We start from the raw sequence: 19,525 nt of genomic DNA, 5'->3' as shown, positions 1-19,525 counted from the left end.
CCCAGAGAGACTCGCTCCCTGTTCCACGGGTTGTGGGAAACGTTCGGCCTGTGATTTATAGTTTCCAAAGCCTTTGTTGTCGAGGTTTGTCTGGTGAGCTGGCTGCGGAACAGAGACCGCCAGTGCTCGGCTCAGATCACGAATGGATAATGTACCAAGAGAACATTCCTTTCTTTAGGAATGTTGGGCGCATGGCACGCAGCAAGGTAGATAAGAAGCTTCGGCTCATAACTCCCTCGGAAGATGAAAGGACTGCAGCGTGAAATGTGGAGCCACTTAAAGTTTAGCCTTTGTGTCAGCTGGTGTTTTAGTTTAAGCCAATGTCAGGACTGACTGACACTGCATCGTGAACTGCGGCCCGTTCCTCGGCGGCCCGTTCCAGAGATGGAGATGGTCTGTAAGACAGAATTGTTCAATGCACAATTGAATGTTCAATTGCACAATGTTCCCGTAAATGATGATAGCCGACTCACAAAGACAGAACATGCTGCCAACACTCAGTGGGTCAGGCAGCGTCTGTGGAGAGAGAAACAGTCAATGTGTTAGGCCTGAACAGTTTACATTCTCTCAAAGAGCCGTCTGATCCACAAGGTATAGTCCAACACCACACCCATAGGTACCGTGGAATGCGACACCAACTACCTATCACAGTTTGGGAACAAAGTCGGTGAAAATCTGGAACTCGTTCCCACAGGGGGAGGTGGCGGAACAGAAGAGATTTAAGGGGAAGACCGATAAACACACCAGAGATAGAAAGAAAGGGAGTTTGGGGGCTGATATAGAGCAGTTGGGCCCATAGCAGTGCTGTATATTCAATGTAATTCGGTGTAGGCAGCTTTTGCACAGATATCGTGGGGCCGAATGGTCTCCTGTGTGGGGTCTGTCGGGGCACTAAGTACAAAAGCCATAAAGTCACGTTGCAGCTGTATAAAACGTTGGTCAGGCCGCACTCGGAGCGTTGTGTGCAGTTGTGGTCGCCCCATTACAGGATGTGGGGGCTGTGGAGAAGGTGGTGCCCGGATTGGAGAGTATTCGCTATAAGGAGAGCTTGGAGTGTTTTCTCTGCAGCGTCGGAGGCTGAGTGACATAACCAGGGTAGAAAGAGTCTTCTTCCCCATCGTGGGAATGTCAAATACCAGATGGCACAGGTTTACTGTGAGAGGGGAAAAGTTTGAAGGAGATTTGGGGCAAGTTTTGTTTGTACAGAGTGGTGGGTGCCTGGAAGGTGCTACCTGGGAAGGAGGATACAACAGCAATGTTTAAGAGGCGTTTAGAGAGACACATGAACAGACGGGGATTGAGGGATGGGGACCACGTGCAGGCAGATGGGATTAGTTTGGATTGGTGTCATGGTGGGCCTGTTCCTGTGTTGTACTGTTCTATGATTGTTCAACATGTGCTGGAAATGTCTGGTTGATAGGGCAAGAGGTTCCACCTTGCAGAGCAGCACCAGTGAATGAACAGCCCTCTCACACATTGAGAGGAGGGAACATCCAACGTGGGAGTAACACAGCACCGGCTGCTGTAAACCCCACCACCTCACACGAGTGGGGAAGCCGCCTCACCGATCCACAGACCCGACCTCGGGTGCTGTCTGTGTGGAGTTCTCACGTTCTCCCTGTGACCGTGGGGGTTTCCCCCCACATCCAAGGCTCGTGGGTCGGTAGGTGAATTGGCCGTTGTAAAATGCTCCTGGTGTGCGGGTGAGGGGTGGAGTCCGGGGCAGTTGATGGGAAGGTGGGGAGAATAAAATGGGATTCGTCGGATTAGTCTGTGGGTGTTAATGTGAGGCTCCGGAACGTGTGGGGGGGGGCCGATTGGGGATGTGTGGGGGTCATTCGGGGTGCGGGTGGTTGGGAAGTTCTCCCTCAGACAGGAGAGTGGGAGTCTGGAACTCTTCGCCCACCCAAACCGGGGTCCAAACTGAATCACTTGGTGGGGTGAGGGGATGGAAGGTTCGAGAACAGTGCTGGGTAGATTGAGCCCAGAGAGCAGTCCTGATCTAAGGGCGGGACGGGTTCCAGGCGCCGATTGACCGCCTTCTGTTGCCCCGTGGTGAGAGGCAGCTGACGGTGCAGAGTCAAGTCCCCGGGAGCAGCCCCGGCACCGACACCGTGCGTTCACCTGTGTCTCCAGGTCTCAGCTCTTGCTGCAGGATGGACCTCGGGAGCGGGAGCTCCGTGGTTCTGCTTAGCCAGATGTTTGTTGCTGAGACCACAGATTTTCCTGTGTCTCGTGGATTTCACAATGTAATTCTGTGTCAGTTGCATGTGACATCTGTTAGTTAGTTATCTGAGAGTGATTCTCATAAGATTCACTCTGGTATTCGAGCCCCTCCCAGAAACAGCCCGCGTTCTCCTCGGGGACTGAAGCAATCCAGCAACATCTGATACCATGGCTCACCACTTCGCGCTCACACCTGCCTCAGTTAGAGCATTGCTGGCAACTCCAAGTTCCAAACGACACCCTTTCACTCTTAGTGAATACAAGGTCTTGTTTTGGAACCTCGGGCAGCCCAATTCTGCTGAGGAAGCTGCAACATCATCAACCGCATCGGAAGGTTTCTCCTGCCCAGGGACACACCTCCGGGGCTTCACTGAGCCACGGGAAGAGACACGGGGGCAGGTGGCCAGCGCTCAGTCAAAGGGTATTGAGGGAGAGGGAGTGGGTTGGGGAGGGAGCTCCAGAGCCCGCGGCTCGGGCAGCTAAAGGCCAGAGCGGAGAGAAGGGTCAGCGATCCAAGCAGCAAGAGATGGGGGAGGGAAGAGGGGGAAGTTTCTAGATAGTGAGAATGTAAAATGTTGCTCAGAACATCTGGGCGATCAGTGATATTTGAAAGGAGAAGAAAGTTTCTTGTATTTAACGTAGACCGTTTGACGTGAACCCTGCCCTTGGAAGTGGATGTTGACCTATTTCCTGGGTCGGTGTTGACCTGTTTCCTGGGTCAGTGTCACTCAGTCAACGCTCTACCTGTTCATGTTTCAGTGCCCGGGTTTTCTCTGGAAAGGCCGCATCTACTGCCCGACCTCAGTCCTGGTTTTATTCATTCCCAAGGACCATCCACATTCTGGGATCACCAGGCCTTCTCTCCCTCCCTCCCCGCGCCACCATTCTCAGAGTGACTGAGGCTGAGACAGGCCCCAGCGTAGGCGGAGGACAGTCTGTCGCTCCCCATGGCAATCCTATCAACTAAAAAACTTTATTCTTAAAACAACATATACAAGAAGTTCTTTCTTTTTGCATTCACACTGCCGCCCAATCCATGCACTCAGTGATGGCACGTTAGTACATTCAGAGCCTGCCCATAGCAACAATGAGCAGCGCCGCACTGTGCTGGAGAAGACCCACACCCTCAGAGGGGGTAGGACTGGAAACGTGCATCTCCCCCGCCCACCCACCCCCACCCCCACCATCCCGGTCCCCTGCATTAAAACCAATTATTTGACTTCTGTTGTGGAATCTTGCTGTGCCGGTCCTCCACTTACCACCCGTGAAACAGGCAAGGGAGCTGGGTGCTCACGTGTGTGTGTGTGTGGGGGGGGGGCTGGAGTCAGTGGGGCAGTGAATGCGGCCGTGGGTGAGGGGTGGGGGAGAGCATGTGACCGAGGCGGGGTGGGATGTGAGTGGTGATGGGGGGGGGTGTTTGGGAGAGGGGTGCTGGGGTGGATGCGGATGAGTTGGGAGTGATTGGGGTGAGTTGGGCGGGGTGTAAACGGGCTGGGTGGGTTTAACGAGGAATCCCCAGCTCGCTGAGTGTGTCGAGGAGAGACGGCCAGCTGTGGGGACGGCCAGCTGTGCTGGGCTCTGGACTGGGCAGACATGCGAAGTTATGTGAGTGATACGTTGCAAAACTCCCGGGCTGAACAAAGTCGCCTTTATCGGTTCCCAGTGAGCCTCCCGCATCCGAAGCCGGCTGACGTTGGCGCGCCCTGTCCCCGCTGGGCTGGGCTGTTCCCTGGGTTACTGTTCAGTAATGGAATCTTTGAAGTGACTATTTCTGAGTTAAGCTGCTGATCTTAAGACGGACACGAGGTTTTGAACAGTTTGCTCTTGGGTCTTGTGGCCATCCTGCTGAACCTCAGTAAACCCACAGACCTGGCCCGAGACCTTCATCCAAAGGGGAAACCGCGCATTCGTTCTCACCCATCCCCCACTTTCCCCGGAGCGGGCCGGCGGGCTGTGCTGGGGCAGGAGTCACACAGAGGCCCGGTCCCGGACGGAGAGTTCCTGGCCCCACTGAACATGAATGAATCCGATGGGTTTTCACAACAATTGCAACAGCTGGACGCTTGCCTCTTTTGTTATTCCAAATTATTAACTGATGTAACTTCCACAGCGGCTGCCGTGGGATTTGAACTCATTCTGTGGGACTGTTAGTCCACTCTTGCACTTTGGTTCCCTATCGAGTCGGGTTGAGGATGTTGGTTCCCCGGCAGCTGCCGGAGAGAGCCCCTGGGCGAGGTATGAACCAGGAGGCCGCAGGTTCTGGTTCCTCCAGTACCTTGTGTAACTCACGAGGCTTTGCTCTGCCGTGGAGCCAGAGGACACCAGTGGCTGCTGGAGACAGAGACTCTCTCGACGTTTCTGGGCCAGCAATGGATAAGCGGAGGCGGCTGCGCACCGAGCGCTGGTGGATGGGATTAGTGCAGGTGGTCGGCATTGACATGTGGGCTGAAGGGCCTCTGCATGACTCTGACGTTACGGTCACTTTACGAAAGGTATTGGTGTTGTTTATTATTGTCACTTGTACCGAGGTACAGTGAAAAACTTGTCTCGCCCACCGATCGTACAGGTCAATTCATTACACACTGCGTTACATTGGGTTAGTACAGAGTGCAATAACAGTAACAGTGCAGAGTAAAGTGTCACAGCTACAGAGAAAGTGCAGTGCAATAAAGTGCAAGGTCACAACGAGGTAGATCGTGAGGTCATAGTCCAGCCCCTCGTATAAGGGAACCGTTCAAATAGTCTTATCACAGTGAGGTAGAAGCTGTCCTTAAGTCTGGTGGGACGTGCCCTCAGGCACCTGTATCTTCTGCCTGATGGGAGAGGGGAGAAGAGAGAATGACCCGGGTGGGTGGGGTCTTTGATTATGCTGGCAGCTTCACCAAGACAACGAGAGATAAAGACAGAGTCCAAGGAGGGGAAGCTGGTGTCTGTGATGTGCTGGGCTGTGTCCACAACTCTCTGCAGTTTCTTGCAGTTCTGGGCAGAGCAGTTGTTGTATCAAGCCATAATGCATCCAGATAGGATGATTTCTATTGAGCATTGATAAAAGTTGGTGAGAGTCAAAGGGGACAAACTGAATTTCTTTAGCCTCCTGAGGAAGTAGAGGCGCTGGTGAGCTTTCTTGGCTGTGGCATCTACATGATTTGACCAGGCCAGGCTGTTGGTGATGTTCACTCCCAGGAACTTGAAGCTCTCAACCCTCTCGACCTCAGCACCAGTGATGTAGATGGGTGCGTTTACGCCACCCCCTTTCCTGAAGTCAATGACCAGCTCTTTTGTTTTGTTGACAAGGTTATTGTCATGACACCATTCCACTAAGTTTTCAATCTCCTTCATGTACTCCAACTCATCGCTGTTTGAGACACAGCCTACAATGGTGGTATCATCTGCAAACTTGTAGATGGAGTTAGAGCAGAATCTGGCCACACAGTCATGAGTGCATAGGGGTAGAGGGCTGAGGACGCAGCCTTGTGGGGCACCACTGTTGAGAATAATCGTGCCGAAGGTATTGCTCATTGATTGTGGTCTGTTGGTTAGAAAGTCAAGGATCCAGTTACAGGAGGAGGTGTTGAGTCCTAGGTCTCGGAGTTAGGTGAGAAGCTTCCTTGGGATTATTGTATTGAAGGCAGAGTTGTAGTCAATAAACAATAGTCTAATGTAGGTGTCTTTACTGTCCAGATGCTCCAGAGCTGAGTGTAGGGCCAGGGAGATGGTGTCTGCTGTCGACCTGTTTTGGAGATAGGCGAAATGCAGTGGGTCCAGGTTGTCTGGCAGGCTGGAGTTGATGCGTGATATGACAAACCTCTCAAAGCACTTCATGATGGTGGATGTCAGAGCCACTGGCCGGTAGTCATTGAGGCATGTTCCCTCGCTTTTCTTCGGTACCGGGATGATAGTGGTCTTCTTAAAACAGGTGGGAGCCTGAGATTCAGGTATTCACCGTGTTGTCCCGCGTTTACCAAGTAACAGGAGCTTCTGTCTCAGTACTGTAACTGGGTTATAAAAATGACCAGGCCTTGCCTCATCTCGGGAGCTCCGGCTGGGAAACTCCTGGGGGTTCCACTGACGCCCACTTCCCTACAGCGCTGATTTACCAGCTCAGCTCACCCATCACTGGAACCCTCACCTTACCAAGAGCCCATCACTGTCCAGGAGTCTTGTCCGGACGGCTCAGGCCTACCTTCCGTTGACGATCCTTCCAACCTGCACCCCTCAATTTTGCTCCCCCCCCCCCCCCCCCCGTAGAACCTCCCCGCTCCTCTCCTGGCGCCCGCGCCTCCCTGTCCCGCTCCTAACAGCTGGATCCAGTCCTTGCAGTTAGTGCACCGACTAAACAGGATGGGAAAGGCTATTCGATATTCTTCGATCGAGCTGCTGATAGATTGCCAAGGCAGCTTCGCTTTGATCACTGTTTGTTTAGGGTCGCGTGGTCTCGGTGAGGGAGCGGGATGAAATATTAGGACCAGCCACGCGCAATTTTTCAAACAATGACAGCAGATATATAAAATTTAAATTTTCTTTAGTGAGAGGTTTGAAATAAGGCTCCGTGGCATGAAGCGGCGCTCAGTCCTGCCTGCCGCAGTGGGTTAACCTTGGCTGACGATATGGGTGCAGCACTGAAGGAACGCCTCTGTGTTAGCGATCCCGTCCGCCAGTGCCGACACCGTCCAGGAGCCGTTCCATCTCTCCATGGGATGTCGATATGTCGAGAACATTTCCCTTCAGTACAGATTCACTGCTCATTCAACGGACAACGGAACAGGACCGGCCGTTCAGCCCCTCAATCCTGTCCCGCTCCCCAGTTGGTCTGAATCTGAACTCCATTCCCCTGATCCATGAACCCAACACAAATCCACCAGGAACAAATCCAGGGAGTGCTGGAACGCTCGGCGGGCCAGGCGGCAGCCTTGCGGGCAGACAGGGGGAACCTTTGGGGTCAGGGACCCTTCATCAAACTGGAGAAGTGAACAGACGTTTTAGGTTGTCTGGAAGTGGCGAGCACAGAGGAAATGTCTGGGATAGGCTGCAAAGTTGTCAAGTAACAACTGCTTGGAACGAAGTAATACAGAAACTGAACCAAAAATCCTCCTCGTTGGCTTTGACCCCAACATCAGGAGGTGTTGGAGGGTGTTTGAACAGAGCTCCTGTACATTCTGGGTCATAAAACACACGGGGAGTTATTCGGACCCTTTAAGTCCCGTTAGTACCAGCCACCTGCTCTGTATAATATTCAGTAAGTGTTTTTCTCAGAAGCAGGTTCCACAGAAACAGAATAAATTCTGATTGTAGTTTGTGCCTGCTTCTCTCCCGGTGAAGTGGGTGCTTCATGCACTGATACCCAGTACATCCTGGCACTGATCCATGGAACGACAGCCAATCTTCCCTCTAGGATCCCTGCAAAGGGTAGCGTCTGTCTACCTCTCCGTGCTTGAGGGATCAGAACAGCAAACGACTGCAGCAGAGAACATTCAGGCCACACGGACCACGCTGGAGCTGGAGATGAGAGGCGGTTAGGGGGTTGCCTGGTCAAAAGGCGAGGACGTCTGGAAGGAGGAGATTGGTGGGGGTTTGCAGCAGGAGTCCCAGGGACGAGGTCCCGGAGATGGTGACCAGGAGGGCAGGGGCTGGATCTGGTGAAGCACCCGCGGCTGGAGGGAGGGACGGCAGGTTGTGAAAAGAGAGGTTTTGGAAACCTCATGGACCTTTGGTCTGGAGACATGAGAGACTCCAGATGCTGGAATCTGGAGCAACAAACAATCTGCCGGAGGGACTCAGCGGCTGGGCAGCATCTGTAGGGTCTCGACCCCAATCGTTGACCGTCCATTTCCCTCCTCAGACGCTGCCTGACCCGCCGAGTTCCTCCGGCACTGTTTGTTCTGGAGTCCCCGCCACTCGGGTGTCCGTGGATCTGTGTCAGACAGTCGCCGCCCTTCCCCATTGATGTCACTGGTTTGGAGCTCGCGATATGGATCTGCCCAAACGAACAATGGCAGTCAAGCGCTCGGAAACGTGTGGGGAACTCCGCGTGTGCCGGAGCCTGGGGAGTCACGGTGGAACTGCTGTTCCTACCATAACCCTACGTCCGGGGGGAGGGGATTGTAGAGTCACAGAGCAATACAGACGGATACAGGCCCTTCGGCCCAACCTGTCCATACCGACCTTGGACAATTCTTCTTTGTTTCTTGCACCGGCCATTACTGGATAGTTTCTCGGGGACTGGTCTGCGGAGGTAACGACAGGGCGGCGGGGGAACCGGGTCTGCGCATCCGTCCATTCCTTCTGTACATTCAGACGGTGGCGGGGAGGCACCGGGACCACGCCGAGGGCTCCACACACCATTGTGGCACATTGAGAGTTTCACATGTCCCGAGTTCTTTACATTTGAAGTTAAAAAGCGTGAGTTCACTCCAGGGGACAGGAGTTAGTGGTTCCCATTCACTGCGCCTGACAGCGGAATCTCGCAGGATCCCGGCGGTTGAAAAGAACTTTGGAATTTTTGGGACAAGCTCGGAGCGAGTGAGGAAAAAGGCCACATTGCGTGCGGACTGACATTAACCGGCTTGTTAGCGGATATCTCATCGTGTGCGAGGGAGAGAGGTTTATGTTAAGAGCACAGAGATGCTGTCTGTTTAGATTTAAGTTTCAGGAAGAAGTTTAAAGGTGGTGCGGGCGGGTCTGATGGTGGACGGGGGTCTGTTTGTCCCAGGGCAGTGGGCTGGGCAGCTGAAGCGAACCGCCACGCCCTGTGTCTGCTGATGGGACTGGTTTTATCGGATGCAGAAATACAAGTTCTGGAGTAAACAAAAGAGCGGGCGGGGGTTCGGGTAAACTCCGGGACAGGCACCTACATTTGGAGCCCGGCTCTTCAGGGCCGATGCCAGAGAGCCCCCTCTGCCCCCGCCCCCACCAACCACAGACGGGACAGTCGGATGTGAGACCCCCACCCCCCAAAACAAACATCTGCTGGGGTTTAAAGCTGAAAGTGATGGACTTTGGTTGGGTTTGGGGATTCGCCGACGGAACCCGGCGGGAGATGGGGTCTGGGAACAGACGGCTGGTCGATGGGCCGCATGGCCTGTTCCTGGTTCAATCAATCGCTGAATGGTAAAAGAAAACTTTTTCCTTCCCGGCTTTTCCTGATCCCATCTGAGATTCCTGCTGATTCCAGACTGACTTCTGGTTCCACGGCCACTTGTGCGAGGTTGGCTTTCTGAAACGCTCTGACATCCTGTTGTACAACGCAGACGGCCCGTGGTGTTCCTGGCCAAACTCCCTGCTGTAAATGTCTCTTCCTCTCCCTGCTGTCACTGTGCCGTGCGCTGGGGTCACGCACGATGGAAGGTTTATCCCCAGGGCAGGTATGAGCCGTGCCCACCCTCCAACCCCCATCCCCCCAGGCTGATGACCAGGCTCCGGGAAGTGTCGCAGTCCGGCAGACGTCTGGCTGAGGTTAACTTTTGAAACAAAAACTGATCAACATTCTGTTGAGCGCAAAATGTTGAAACAAAGTGAGAGTTAGAACTGGCACATCCCGGTGGACGAGTCCCAGCTCACCTCCCCCAGCCCCTCCTCAACTCACCGCCCCAGCTCACCTCCCCCAGCCCCTCCTCAACTCACCGCCCCAGCTCACCTCCTCCAGCCCCTCCCCAGCTCACCTCCCCCAGCCCCTCCCCCAGCTCACCTCTCCCAGTTCACCTCCCCCACAGCACGTATTCAGGCTCTTCAGTCCTGCACCTCTGACTGGCCCCTGTTGCCAGGGCTGGGACTGGTCTGGAACAGGCAGAAACACCGGGCCGGGAGCCAAGTTGCAAACCATTGGTGGTGACCTGTGTCCGAGTCAAACGGGACGCCCGCCCGTACCCCTCCCACAGGTCCCAGCCCCAGACTCTCGATCAGGGCAGCCAATTTGTACATAGCAAGATCCCACAAGATGAAGATAATCAGTGTTCCGGGATTTTATTGTGCCGGGACGTGTGGGCTTGGGTTACAAGGTGAAGCCGGACAGGCTGGGACTTTTCTCCCTGGAGCAAAGGGGGCCGAGGGGTGAACTTACAGAGGTTTGTAAAATCACGAGGGGCGTGGACAAGGTGGACGGTCAGAGGCTCTCCCCCAGGTTCTCCTGGAGGACACAGGTTTAAAGTGAGAGGGGAAAGATTTAAAGGGGACCCGAGGGGCAAATGTTTCACCCAGAGGGTGGGGGGTATATGGAACGAGCTGCCAGAGGAAGTGGTTGAGGTGGGTACATTTACAATGTTTGGACAGGCACATGGATAGGAAAGGTTCAGAGGGATATGGGCCAAACGCAGGCAAATGGGACTGGCCCAAGAAGACACCATGGTCAACACGGTCTAGTTGGGCCAAAGGGCCTGTTTCCGTGCTGTATTACTCTTTGATTCTTTGAGTCTTGGTTCCTCTTGGAATCTGTGTTTACCCTTCAGAAGAGGAGCAGCTGAGGAACTGATAATGTTTCATCTGACAGTCCCCGATCAGAGCACAGTGTAATGAAATGATCTGTATGAATGGAATGCAAGACAAGTTTTTCACTGTACCTCAGTACATGTGACAACAATAAACCAATTTACCAATTTACAGTGAGCTATCTGCCCTACTGCCGAGCCAAAAGTATTTTAGTGGGATCTTGCTGTGCACACATTGACTGCTGCACCTCGCTGGGTTCACCTTATTTTGCGCCAGTCCTTTCCCCGATCCCTGGCTGGAGGCTGTTGTGTCCCAGGATGTGTGTAGGTTCTGCACTCTGGCCCGGATTTCCACCAGGGGCCCAGGGGTTTACCCCAGCCCTGAGCTCCCGCGGTCTCAGGCTTGGGCTTTTGACAATTCAACTGTGAGACTGTCACACACCCATCGCAGCCTTCGTCTCCGTCAGCGCAGTGAGGGCTTGTGATGGCCGGGCTCACAGCTGGGCTGGTGTATGCTGCCCTCTGTTGCAAAACCCGGTAATCACAGGTAGATACACACACAGACACACACACAGGCACACACACACACACACACACACACACACACACACACACACACACACACATGCTATATTACACACACACATTATATTTCACACATGCACTCACAAACACACTCTATTACACACGTTATACCACAGATATACACACACCTTATCGTCTACCTGCACTGCACTTTCTCTGTAACTGTAACACTATATTCTGCATTCTGATTTCCTTTGTGCTGCCTCGATGTTCTGATGTATGGAATGATCTGTCTGGATGGCGCACACAAAGCTTTTCACTGTATCGCGGTACATGTGACAGTAATAAACCACTTACCACAAACACATGAACTATATCACACACATGCACACAACCATACATCTCTCTCTGACTTACTCACACACATATACACACATACACATATACGCACACATACACCACACCAAAATACGTGCACACTATACCACGTACACACAGAGTAACACACACACACACACACACACACACACACACACACACACACACACACACACACACACACAAACACAGAGTCATGGAGTCACAGAGTACTACAGCACAGAAACAGGCCCATTTGGCCCATCTACTCCATGCCAACCTGATCTTCTGCCGAGTCCCATCTACCTGCACCCGGACCATATCCCTCCAAACCCCTCCCATCCACATACCTATCCAAACTTATTTTAATTGTTACAATTGAACCCACATCCACCACTTCCGCTGGCAGCTCGTTCCACACTCACACCACCCTCTGAGTGAAGAAGTTCCCCCTCAGATTCTCCTAATTATTTCACCTTTCACCCTAAACCTATGACCTCTAGTTCTGTATGTCCTCAGGACTAGCTGTCCTGATGAAGGGTCTCAGCCCGAAACATCCACGGTCCGTTTCCCTCCATGGACGCTGCCTGACCCGCTGAGTTCCTCCAGATCCTTTCGTACAGCACAGAAACAGGCCCTTCGGCCCACCATGTCCATGCTGAACTTTTTACCCACCTTCACATCCCAATCGCTGCATTAATTGTCCCACTATCAAGGGGGCCTCACTGTCGGTGGAGTTGTGTTTTAGGTGAAATGTTATATTAACCTCTCTATATGTAAAAACTCACACTTCAGATCCCTTTAAAACCCCTTCCTCTCACCTTAGACCTCTTGTTTTTGGTACCCTACCATGGGAAGTTTGATACTGACTATCTACCCTGCCTATGCCTTATCATGTTATACACCTCCGTCAGGTCAGCTCTGACTCTCCAGATACTCCAGGGAAAACAAGCCCGGCCCATCCAATCTCTTCCCACAACTCTTCCAGGCAACATCCGTCCTTCCCATAGCATGGGGAACATCCAAGTTCCTCACAGACAGCACCAGAGGTCAGGACAGAACCAGGTCTCTGGCACTGGGAGGCACCAGCTGTACCTGTTGTACCACTGCGCCATCCTGAGGCTGAGTTCCCAGACTTTACCTGGGAAGGATTTACACGGTGAATCTCAGCTGGCTGACTGTACAACTTTTCCTTCACGTGCCCCAGGGCTGGGATAGTGACTTGGAGGAAATGTGTAAAAATTGATGCTAATTCAGGAGCACAGGAGGATGTTTACATTGGTATTACAATGAGTAGCCACGGGATTTCCACCCGACTCTTGTTCAACTCTTCCTGTTTATAAAGAAAGTGTTATTTTTGATCTGCTTGGAATATTTCTGCTGATCCCGAGTTTTTGCTGAACAGTGCAGATCTTAACTGATTCTTTTGGAACTTACAAAATATTTGTGGGTTTGGAAAATTTGATTTCATTCCTCAGAGTCTGTGGAGGAGAAAAAGTGAGAGAGAGAGAGAGAGAGAGAGAGAGAGAGAGAGAGACAGAGAAGGGGGGAGAGATAGAAAGAGGGGGGAGAGAGAGAGAGCATGGGGAGAGAGTTAGAAAGGGAGGGGGAGAAAGAGAGAGATAAGGAAGGAGCAAAGTGAGAAAGAGTACGAGAGGGACTAGTGGTCGAGGTGATTTTATCACAGCACCAGAGACACAGGTTCAATTTTGACCTTGGGCGCTGTCTGTGTGGAGTTTGCACGTTCTCCCTGTGACCGCATGGGTTTCCTCCCACATCCCACAGACTTGCAGAAATTCTTAAGGACATGCGGGTTGGTGGGTGTATTGGCTGCTGGAAGTTGCCCCTGGTGTGTCAGTGAGGGGTAGGATGGGGGTAGCTGGTGGGGATGTGGGGAGAATAAAACATGGGATTGGTGTAGGATCAGTGTAACTGGGTGGTTGATGGTCAGTATGGACTCGATGGGCCGAAGGGCCTTTCTCCCTGCTGTATCTCTCCGTGACTCTAGGAGGGAGAGTGGGGGTAAGAGAGAGAGTGGGGGACAGAAGGAGGAAGGGAGATAAAAGAGGGAAGGAGAGAGAAAGTTAAGGGAGGAAGAGAGAGAAGGAGAGAGGGAGAGAGGGAGGGAGAGAGGGAGGGAGAAACGGAGAGAGGGAGAGGGAGGGAGAGGAGAGGGAGAGAGAGGAGGAGAGAGGGATGAGGAGAGAGAGGGATGAGGGGAGAGCAGGAGGCTGTTGCTCAATCCTAGTTTGAGGAATTGTGTAGGGAACTTACCTGGGAGAGGGACGGAGGATTGGGTTTGCTCTGCATTGTTCAGTGTCCCGGGGGCAGTGTCGGGACAAGGAGTTGGCTGTGTAGGTGAGGGAAGGACTGTGGAAACACCACCCACTGCCCCACACCCACTGGGCAGGGACCGGCTGACCCCTGGCCCCTGACCCCACACCTTCGTCAACAGAAGTGAAGGAGGGCTGAACACTCTGTGGGTGGGGTCCTCACAGAGCAGGGGACTGAGGCTGCGCGCTCAGTCCTGGGGGGCACTGGCCCCTGGGGTCCCGAGGGGAGGGGCTGTGCCCAGCCTCCAGTCTCTCTGCTGGCGATGTTGGTGGAGATTCAACAACTGGTGAAGGGAACAGAACCTGCACTTATGAGGGCGGACTGGTGGGGGCAAGAGGATCCCTGTGTGGGGGGAGTGGGGAATCCCTGTGTGGGGGGGTCACTGTGTGTGGGGAGGGTCCCTGTGTGTGTGAGGGGGGGCTTCCTGTGGGGGGGCTCCTGGTGAGGGTGGGTGGTCTCTGTGTGAGGAGTGGTCCCTGTGTGTGGGAGGGGTCCCTGTGTGGGGGGTCATTGTGGGTGGGGAGGGTCCCTGTGTGTGTGAGGGGGGGATCCCTGTGTGAGGGGGGGCTCCCTGTGGGGGGGGGGCTCCCGGTGAGGGTGGGTGGTCCTGGTGAGGAGGGGGCTCCCGGTGAGGGGAGGGCTCCCTGTGGTGGGCTCCCGGTGAGGGGGGCTCCCTGTGAGGGGGGGGGCTCCCAGTGAGGGTGGGTGGTCCTGGTGAGGGGGGCTTCCTGTGAGGGGGGAGGTCCCTGTGAGGGCGATGGTCCCTGTGAGGGGGGTCTCCCTGCAAGGGGGCCTCACGGTGAGGGTGGGTGGTCCCAGTGAGGGGGCGGTGGTCCCGGTGTGTGCACTAACAGCAGTCCCCTCTCCCCACCACAGGCCTGCCATGGGTGCACGTCTAGCAAGAAATGTGACTGCAGTGGTGTCAAAGGAGAGAAGGTGAGTGAGGGTCAGGGGATAAGGGTCAGGGTGAGGTCGGGGGGTGGTGGGGGTGAGGTCGGTGTGAGGGTTGGGATGGTGAGGGTAAGGAGGGTGAGGGTCAGGGGTTGTGTCGGGGGTGAGGGTCGGAGGGTGAGGGTTTGGGGGTGTGAGGGTTGGGGTTAGGGTCGGAGTGTCAGAGTCATGGGGTGAGGGTCAGGGGCGAGGGTTGGGGGTGGTGGGAGTGAGGTTGGTGTGAGAGTCGGGGTGTGAGGGTCAGTGGTGAAGGTTGGGGTGGTGGGGGTGAGGTCGGTGTGAGGGTCAGAGGTGTGAGGGTCGGGCGAGGGTTGGGGGTGGTGGGGGTGAGGTCAGTGTGAGGGTCAGGGATGTGAGGGTCAGGGGTGAGGGTTGGGGGGGTTTGATGCTGGGGGTGAGTATCAGTAGGTTGGGGGTGAGGGTGGGGGGTAGGAGGGTGAGGGTCGGAGTGTGAAAGTCGGGGGTGTGAGGGTTGGGGGTGAGGGTTGGGGTGGAGGTTGGGGGGAATCAATGGGAGGTGAAAGGATGGGAGGGTCAGTGGGTGACCCTCACCAACAGGCAGTGGGGTTGGTTCCCAGTGCCCATGCCCAGATCCCCAGATGTTGGCCATGATGGATTCTGTCTGTTTACTTTCAGGGTGCGATGGGATTGCCTGGATTTGCGGGGCCCCTGGGAATGCCAGGGTTCCCAGGGGTGGAGGGTCCCGTCGGTCCTCCCGGCCTGAAGGTGAGCACCCTGACACCATCACACTCGTGTCCTCAGCCTGTGACGCTGCATTGTATAACCACTCCCCCTTTCTATTTCAGGGAGACACAGGGGAGCCAGGACCAGCAGGGAAGAAGGGAATCCGGGTAGGTACTGTTTGTAGTCCGTGATCAGACCCCAGCGCTGCAGACCCTGTCAGAGGGCTAACCTAACCCTGGAATGTTGGGATGTCACCGCCGTGTGACAAAAAGTCTAATGTTTCAGATGCTTAAAACCTGAAATAAAAAATCGAGCCTCTGAACCAGGGAGAGCATCGGGGAAAGTACAGTGAGGGGTGTTTGAAAGGGAACCGGCAACAGGGAAAGGCATTAACAGCACAGGATACACACACGCACACACACACACACACACACACACACACACACACACACACACACACACACACGCACACACTCTCTCTCACACACACGCACACACACGCACACACACGCACACACACATGCACACGCACAGACACACGCACACACACTCTCTCTCACGCACACACACTCTCTCTCACACACACGCACACACACACACGCACACACACGCACACGCACGCACGCACACACACGCGCACACACACGCACACACACTCTCTCACACACACACGCACACACACTCTCTCTCACACACACGCACACACACGCACGCACACACACGCACGCACGCACACGCACACACGCACACACACACATGCACACACACGCACGCACACACGCACACACACGCACACACACGCACACACACACACGCACACACACTCTCACACACACACGCACACACACTCTCTCACACACACATGCACACACACGCGCACACACACACGCGCGCACACATACACGCACACACACGCACGCGCGCACACACACGCACACACACACACACACGCACACACACACTCTCACACACTCACACATGCACATTCTCACACACTCTCTCACACACACTCTCTCACACACACACTCTCTCACACACTCACACGTGCACATTCTCACACACACTCTCTCACATGCACACACACTCTCACACACACATTCACACGCATACACAGAGCAAAGGACACATGCTCACATGCATACATGCACACGCACATGCACACACTCAAGCACACTGCACAAACACATGCAGCAAATGACACAAACACAGTTCACAAACACACACACAGCACAAGCACACACTATACACAGTATGTAGTATGTATATGTTTGTGCAGTTTGTGTGTGCTTGTGCTCTGTGTATTTGTACACACACTGCATAAACACACACTATACACAGAGCACAAAGCACATGCACACACACACGCCACACACACAGGTGTACAAACACTATCACACACATACATGAGACACATGTACAAACAAGTGCACTAACTCCTACATGAACACACGTGTGCCTGCCCACAGAGCTGTCCCCAGTTACACTGGGCACCTGCCCACCGCCGTCTGAGGCACAGCCCATTCGTTTGATCAGGGAGGAGAGGAGAGACTTTGAACAACAGCAGAATCAGGAAAAGAAGGAGCCCCTTGAACCTGCTCCACCATTCATCAGGATCATGGCTGGTCATCACTTTGCTGCACAGACCCCTTACCACTGGATCCCCTACATATCCAGGGTGTGTCCATCCCACCACTGTCTCTGGGGTAGAGGATTCCAACGCTTCACCACCCTCTGGGTGAAGGAGTCTCACCAAGACCCAACCCAAATCCTCTCCTGATAAAGGCCGACGCACCATTTACCTTCCTGATCGCGTGTTACATCTGCACGTTGTCCTTCACCGACTGGTGCATCAGGTCTCTGGAACATCAGAGGTGTTTCTAAATGGTTCACTTTTCTGAATAAACTTTTAATAAGTTGTAATGTTTTGCATAACTTATTGAACATTTGGATGGATTGGAATGCCAGGGTCAGTCATAAGCATCAGGACCACCAAACCTCTGACAGCTGGCTAAGCCTGGAGGCGGGTCTTAGCTAGCTGTCAAAGATCTTTCAGTGATCACATGGGTGGGCTCGCTCCTGTGGGGGAGGGTGGTGAGGGAGGGTCAGAGTGGGGAGGAGGGCTAGGGTGGTGGGGGAGCTGTCAGTGTGTCTGGGTGGGGGGGAGGTGGGAGGGGCTGTGGTGGGAGGGGTGCAGGGGAAGGGAATGTGGGGGAAGGTGGGAGGGGCTGTGGTGGGAGGGGTGAGGGGGAAGGGAATGTGGGGGAAGGTGGGAGGGGCTGTGGTGGGAGGGGTGCAGGGGAAGGGAATGTGGGGGAAGGTGGGAGGGGCTGTGGTGGGAGGGGTGCAGGGGAAGGGAATGTGGGGGAAGGTGGGAGGGGCTGTGGTGGGAGGGGTGAGGGGGAAGGGAATGTGGGGGAAGGTGGGAGGGGCTGTGGTGGGAGGGGTGCAGGGGAAGGGAATGTGGGGGGAAGGTGGGAGGGGCTGTGGTGGGAGGGGTGCAGGGGAAGGGAATGTGGGGGAAGGTGGGAGGGGCTGTGGTGGGAGGGGTGAGGGGGAAGAGAAGGTGGGGGGGAGGTGGGAGGGGCTGTGGTGGGAGGGGTGAGGGGGAAGAGAAGGTGGGGGAAGGTGGGAGGGGCTGTGGTGGGAGGGGTGAGGGGGAAGAGAAGGTGGGGGAAGGTGGGAGGGGCTGTGGTGGGAGGGGTGAGGGGGAAGAGAAGGTTGGGGAGGTGGGACTGTGGTGAGTGGGGAATGGCATGGGGGGTCATATGGCTGTGTTGAGGGGGAGGGGAGACGGTAGGTGGGGGGCTCTGGTGAGGAAGAGGAGAGCAGTGGAGAGATGGGAGGGGCTGTGGAGGGAGCAGAGTGGAGGAGTGGGGAGGCATGTGGGTTTGTGGGGGAGGGGAGTAGGGGTGAGGGGGCACGGGTAAGGGGATAGGGGAACAGTAGGGGGGTGGCTGTGGGTGGAGGGGGGCAGTGGGATGTGGGAGGGGCTGTGCTGAGGGGTAGTGGGCTGATGCTGGCCTGTGGTACCCCAATTGTTTGGCAGCACATGGAGGAACCGCCCATGGTGATGCCCCTGGAGGTGAGAGTGACGAAGGGAACGGTGATTGCTCCGTTACCCCGGGACCGTTACCCTGGGTGTGGGAGGGACCGTTACCCCGGGACCGTTACCCCGGGACCGTTACCCCGGGTGTGGGAGGGGCCGTTACCCCGGGACCGTTACCCCGGGACCGTTACCCTGGGACCGTTACCCCGGGTGTGGGAGGGACCGTTACCCCGGGACCGTTACCCCGGGTGTGGGAGGGACCGTTACCCCAGGACCGTTACCCCGGGACCGTTACCCCGGGTGTGGGAGGGACCGTTACCCCGGGACCGTTACCCCGGGTGTTGGAGGGAACTGGTCCACACCGGATCACTGTTAAATCTGGCTTTATTCTGACGTTAATTCACAGGGCCCGGCTGGAGCACCAGGATTCCCCGGAACGCCCGGATTACCTGTAAGTAACACAACTGCTGCCCAGTTATTCACATTTACAGTGCTCAACTCTTCGACAGAGGAAAACTTTGGAAATTCTCTTTCCTCAGGGATTACCGGGTCAGGATGGTCCTCCCGGTCCACAGGGTATCCCAGGATGCAATGGCACAAAGGTAACAACTTCAGGATTAAATTAATCTGCATTTCTGGAATCTTCACTCAACGGTTGAGCACAAACCCTGTCCTTCAACCCATGCAGCAATCAACCCTACCCCAGCCTGACATCCCACTCCCCATTCACTCGCCCCTCACTCCCCACACCCTTCACTAACCCACCCACCGATCCCACTCCCCACTCGCTCCCCACACCCTTCATTAACCTACCCACAGATCTCAATCCCTCCTCACTGCCGTCTCACTCCCCCACCTTTAACATCTAGTGCGATCCCTCTCCTGGGTGTATTAACTTCCCATTGTAGAGCGCTGGGCCCCGGGTGGGGGGTGAGGGGAGGTGTGGGGGCAGTGTACCAGTGGGCTGGGCTGTTAATGTGCA

The 19,525-nt window shown here is 54.9% G+C and overlaps 1 protein-coding gene across 1 annotated transcript in view; it reads left to right on the top strand.

Moving 5' to 3' along the window:
- Window positions 1-19,525, top strand: part of LOC127575862 (collagen alpha-1(IV) chain-like) — a 118,164-nt gene that overhangs the window by 34,311 nt on the left and 64,328 nt on the right. The window contains exons 2-6 of the mRNA XM_052026061.1: window positions 14,739-14,798; window positions 15,450-15,539; window positions 15,620-15,664; window positions 18,950-18,994; window positions 19,083-19,145. Of these exons, the coding sequence (XP_051882021.1) occupies window positions 14,739-14,798; window positions 15,450-15,539; window positions 15,620-15,664; window positions 18,950-18,994; window positions 19,083-19,145 (303 nt within the window). The remainder of the gene's footprint in view (window positions 1-14,738; window positions 14,799-15,449; window positions 15,540-15,619; window positions 15,665-18,949; window positions 18,995-19,082; window positions 19,146-19,525) is intronic.

Source organism: Pristis pectinata, chromosome 11, assembly GCF_009764475.1.
Source record: "Pristis pectinata isolate sPriPec2 chromosome 11, sPriPec2.1.pri, whole genome shotgun sequence".
Lineage (NCBI taxonomy): Eukaryota > Metazoa > Chordata > Chondrichthyes > Rhinopristiformes > Pristidae > Pristis > Pristis pectinata.
The sequence above is the reverse complement of the archived record's forward strand: the minus strand, read 5'-3'. Positions and strand labels throughout refer to the sequence as shown.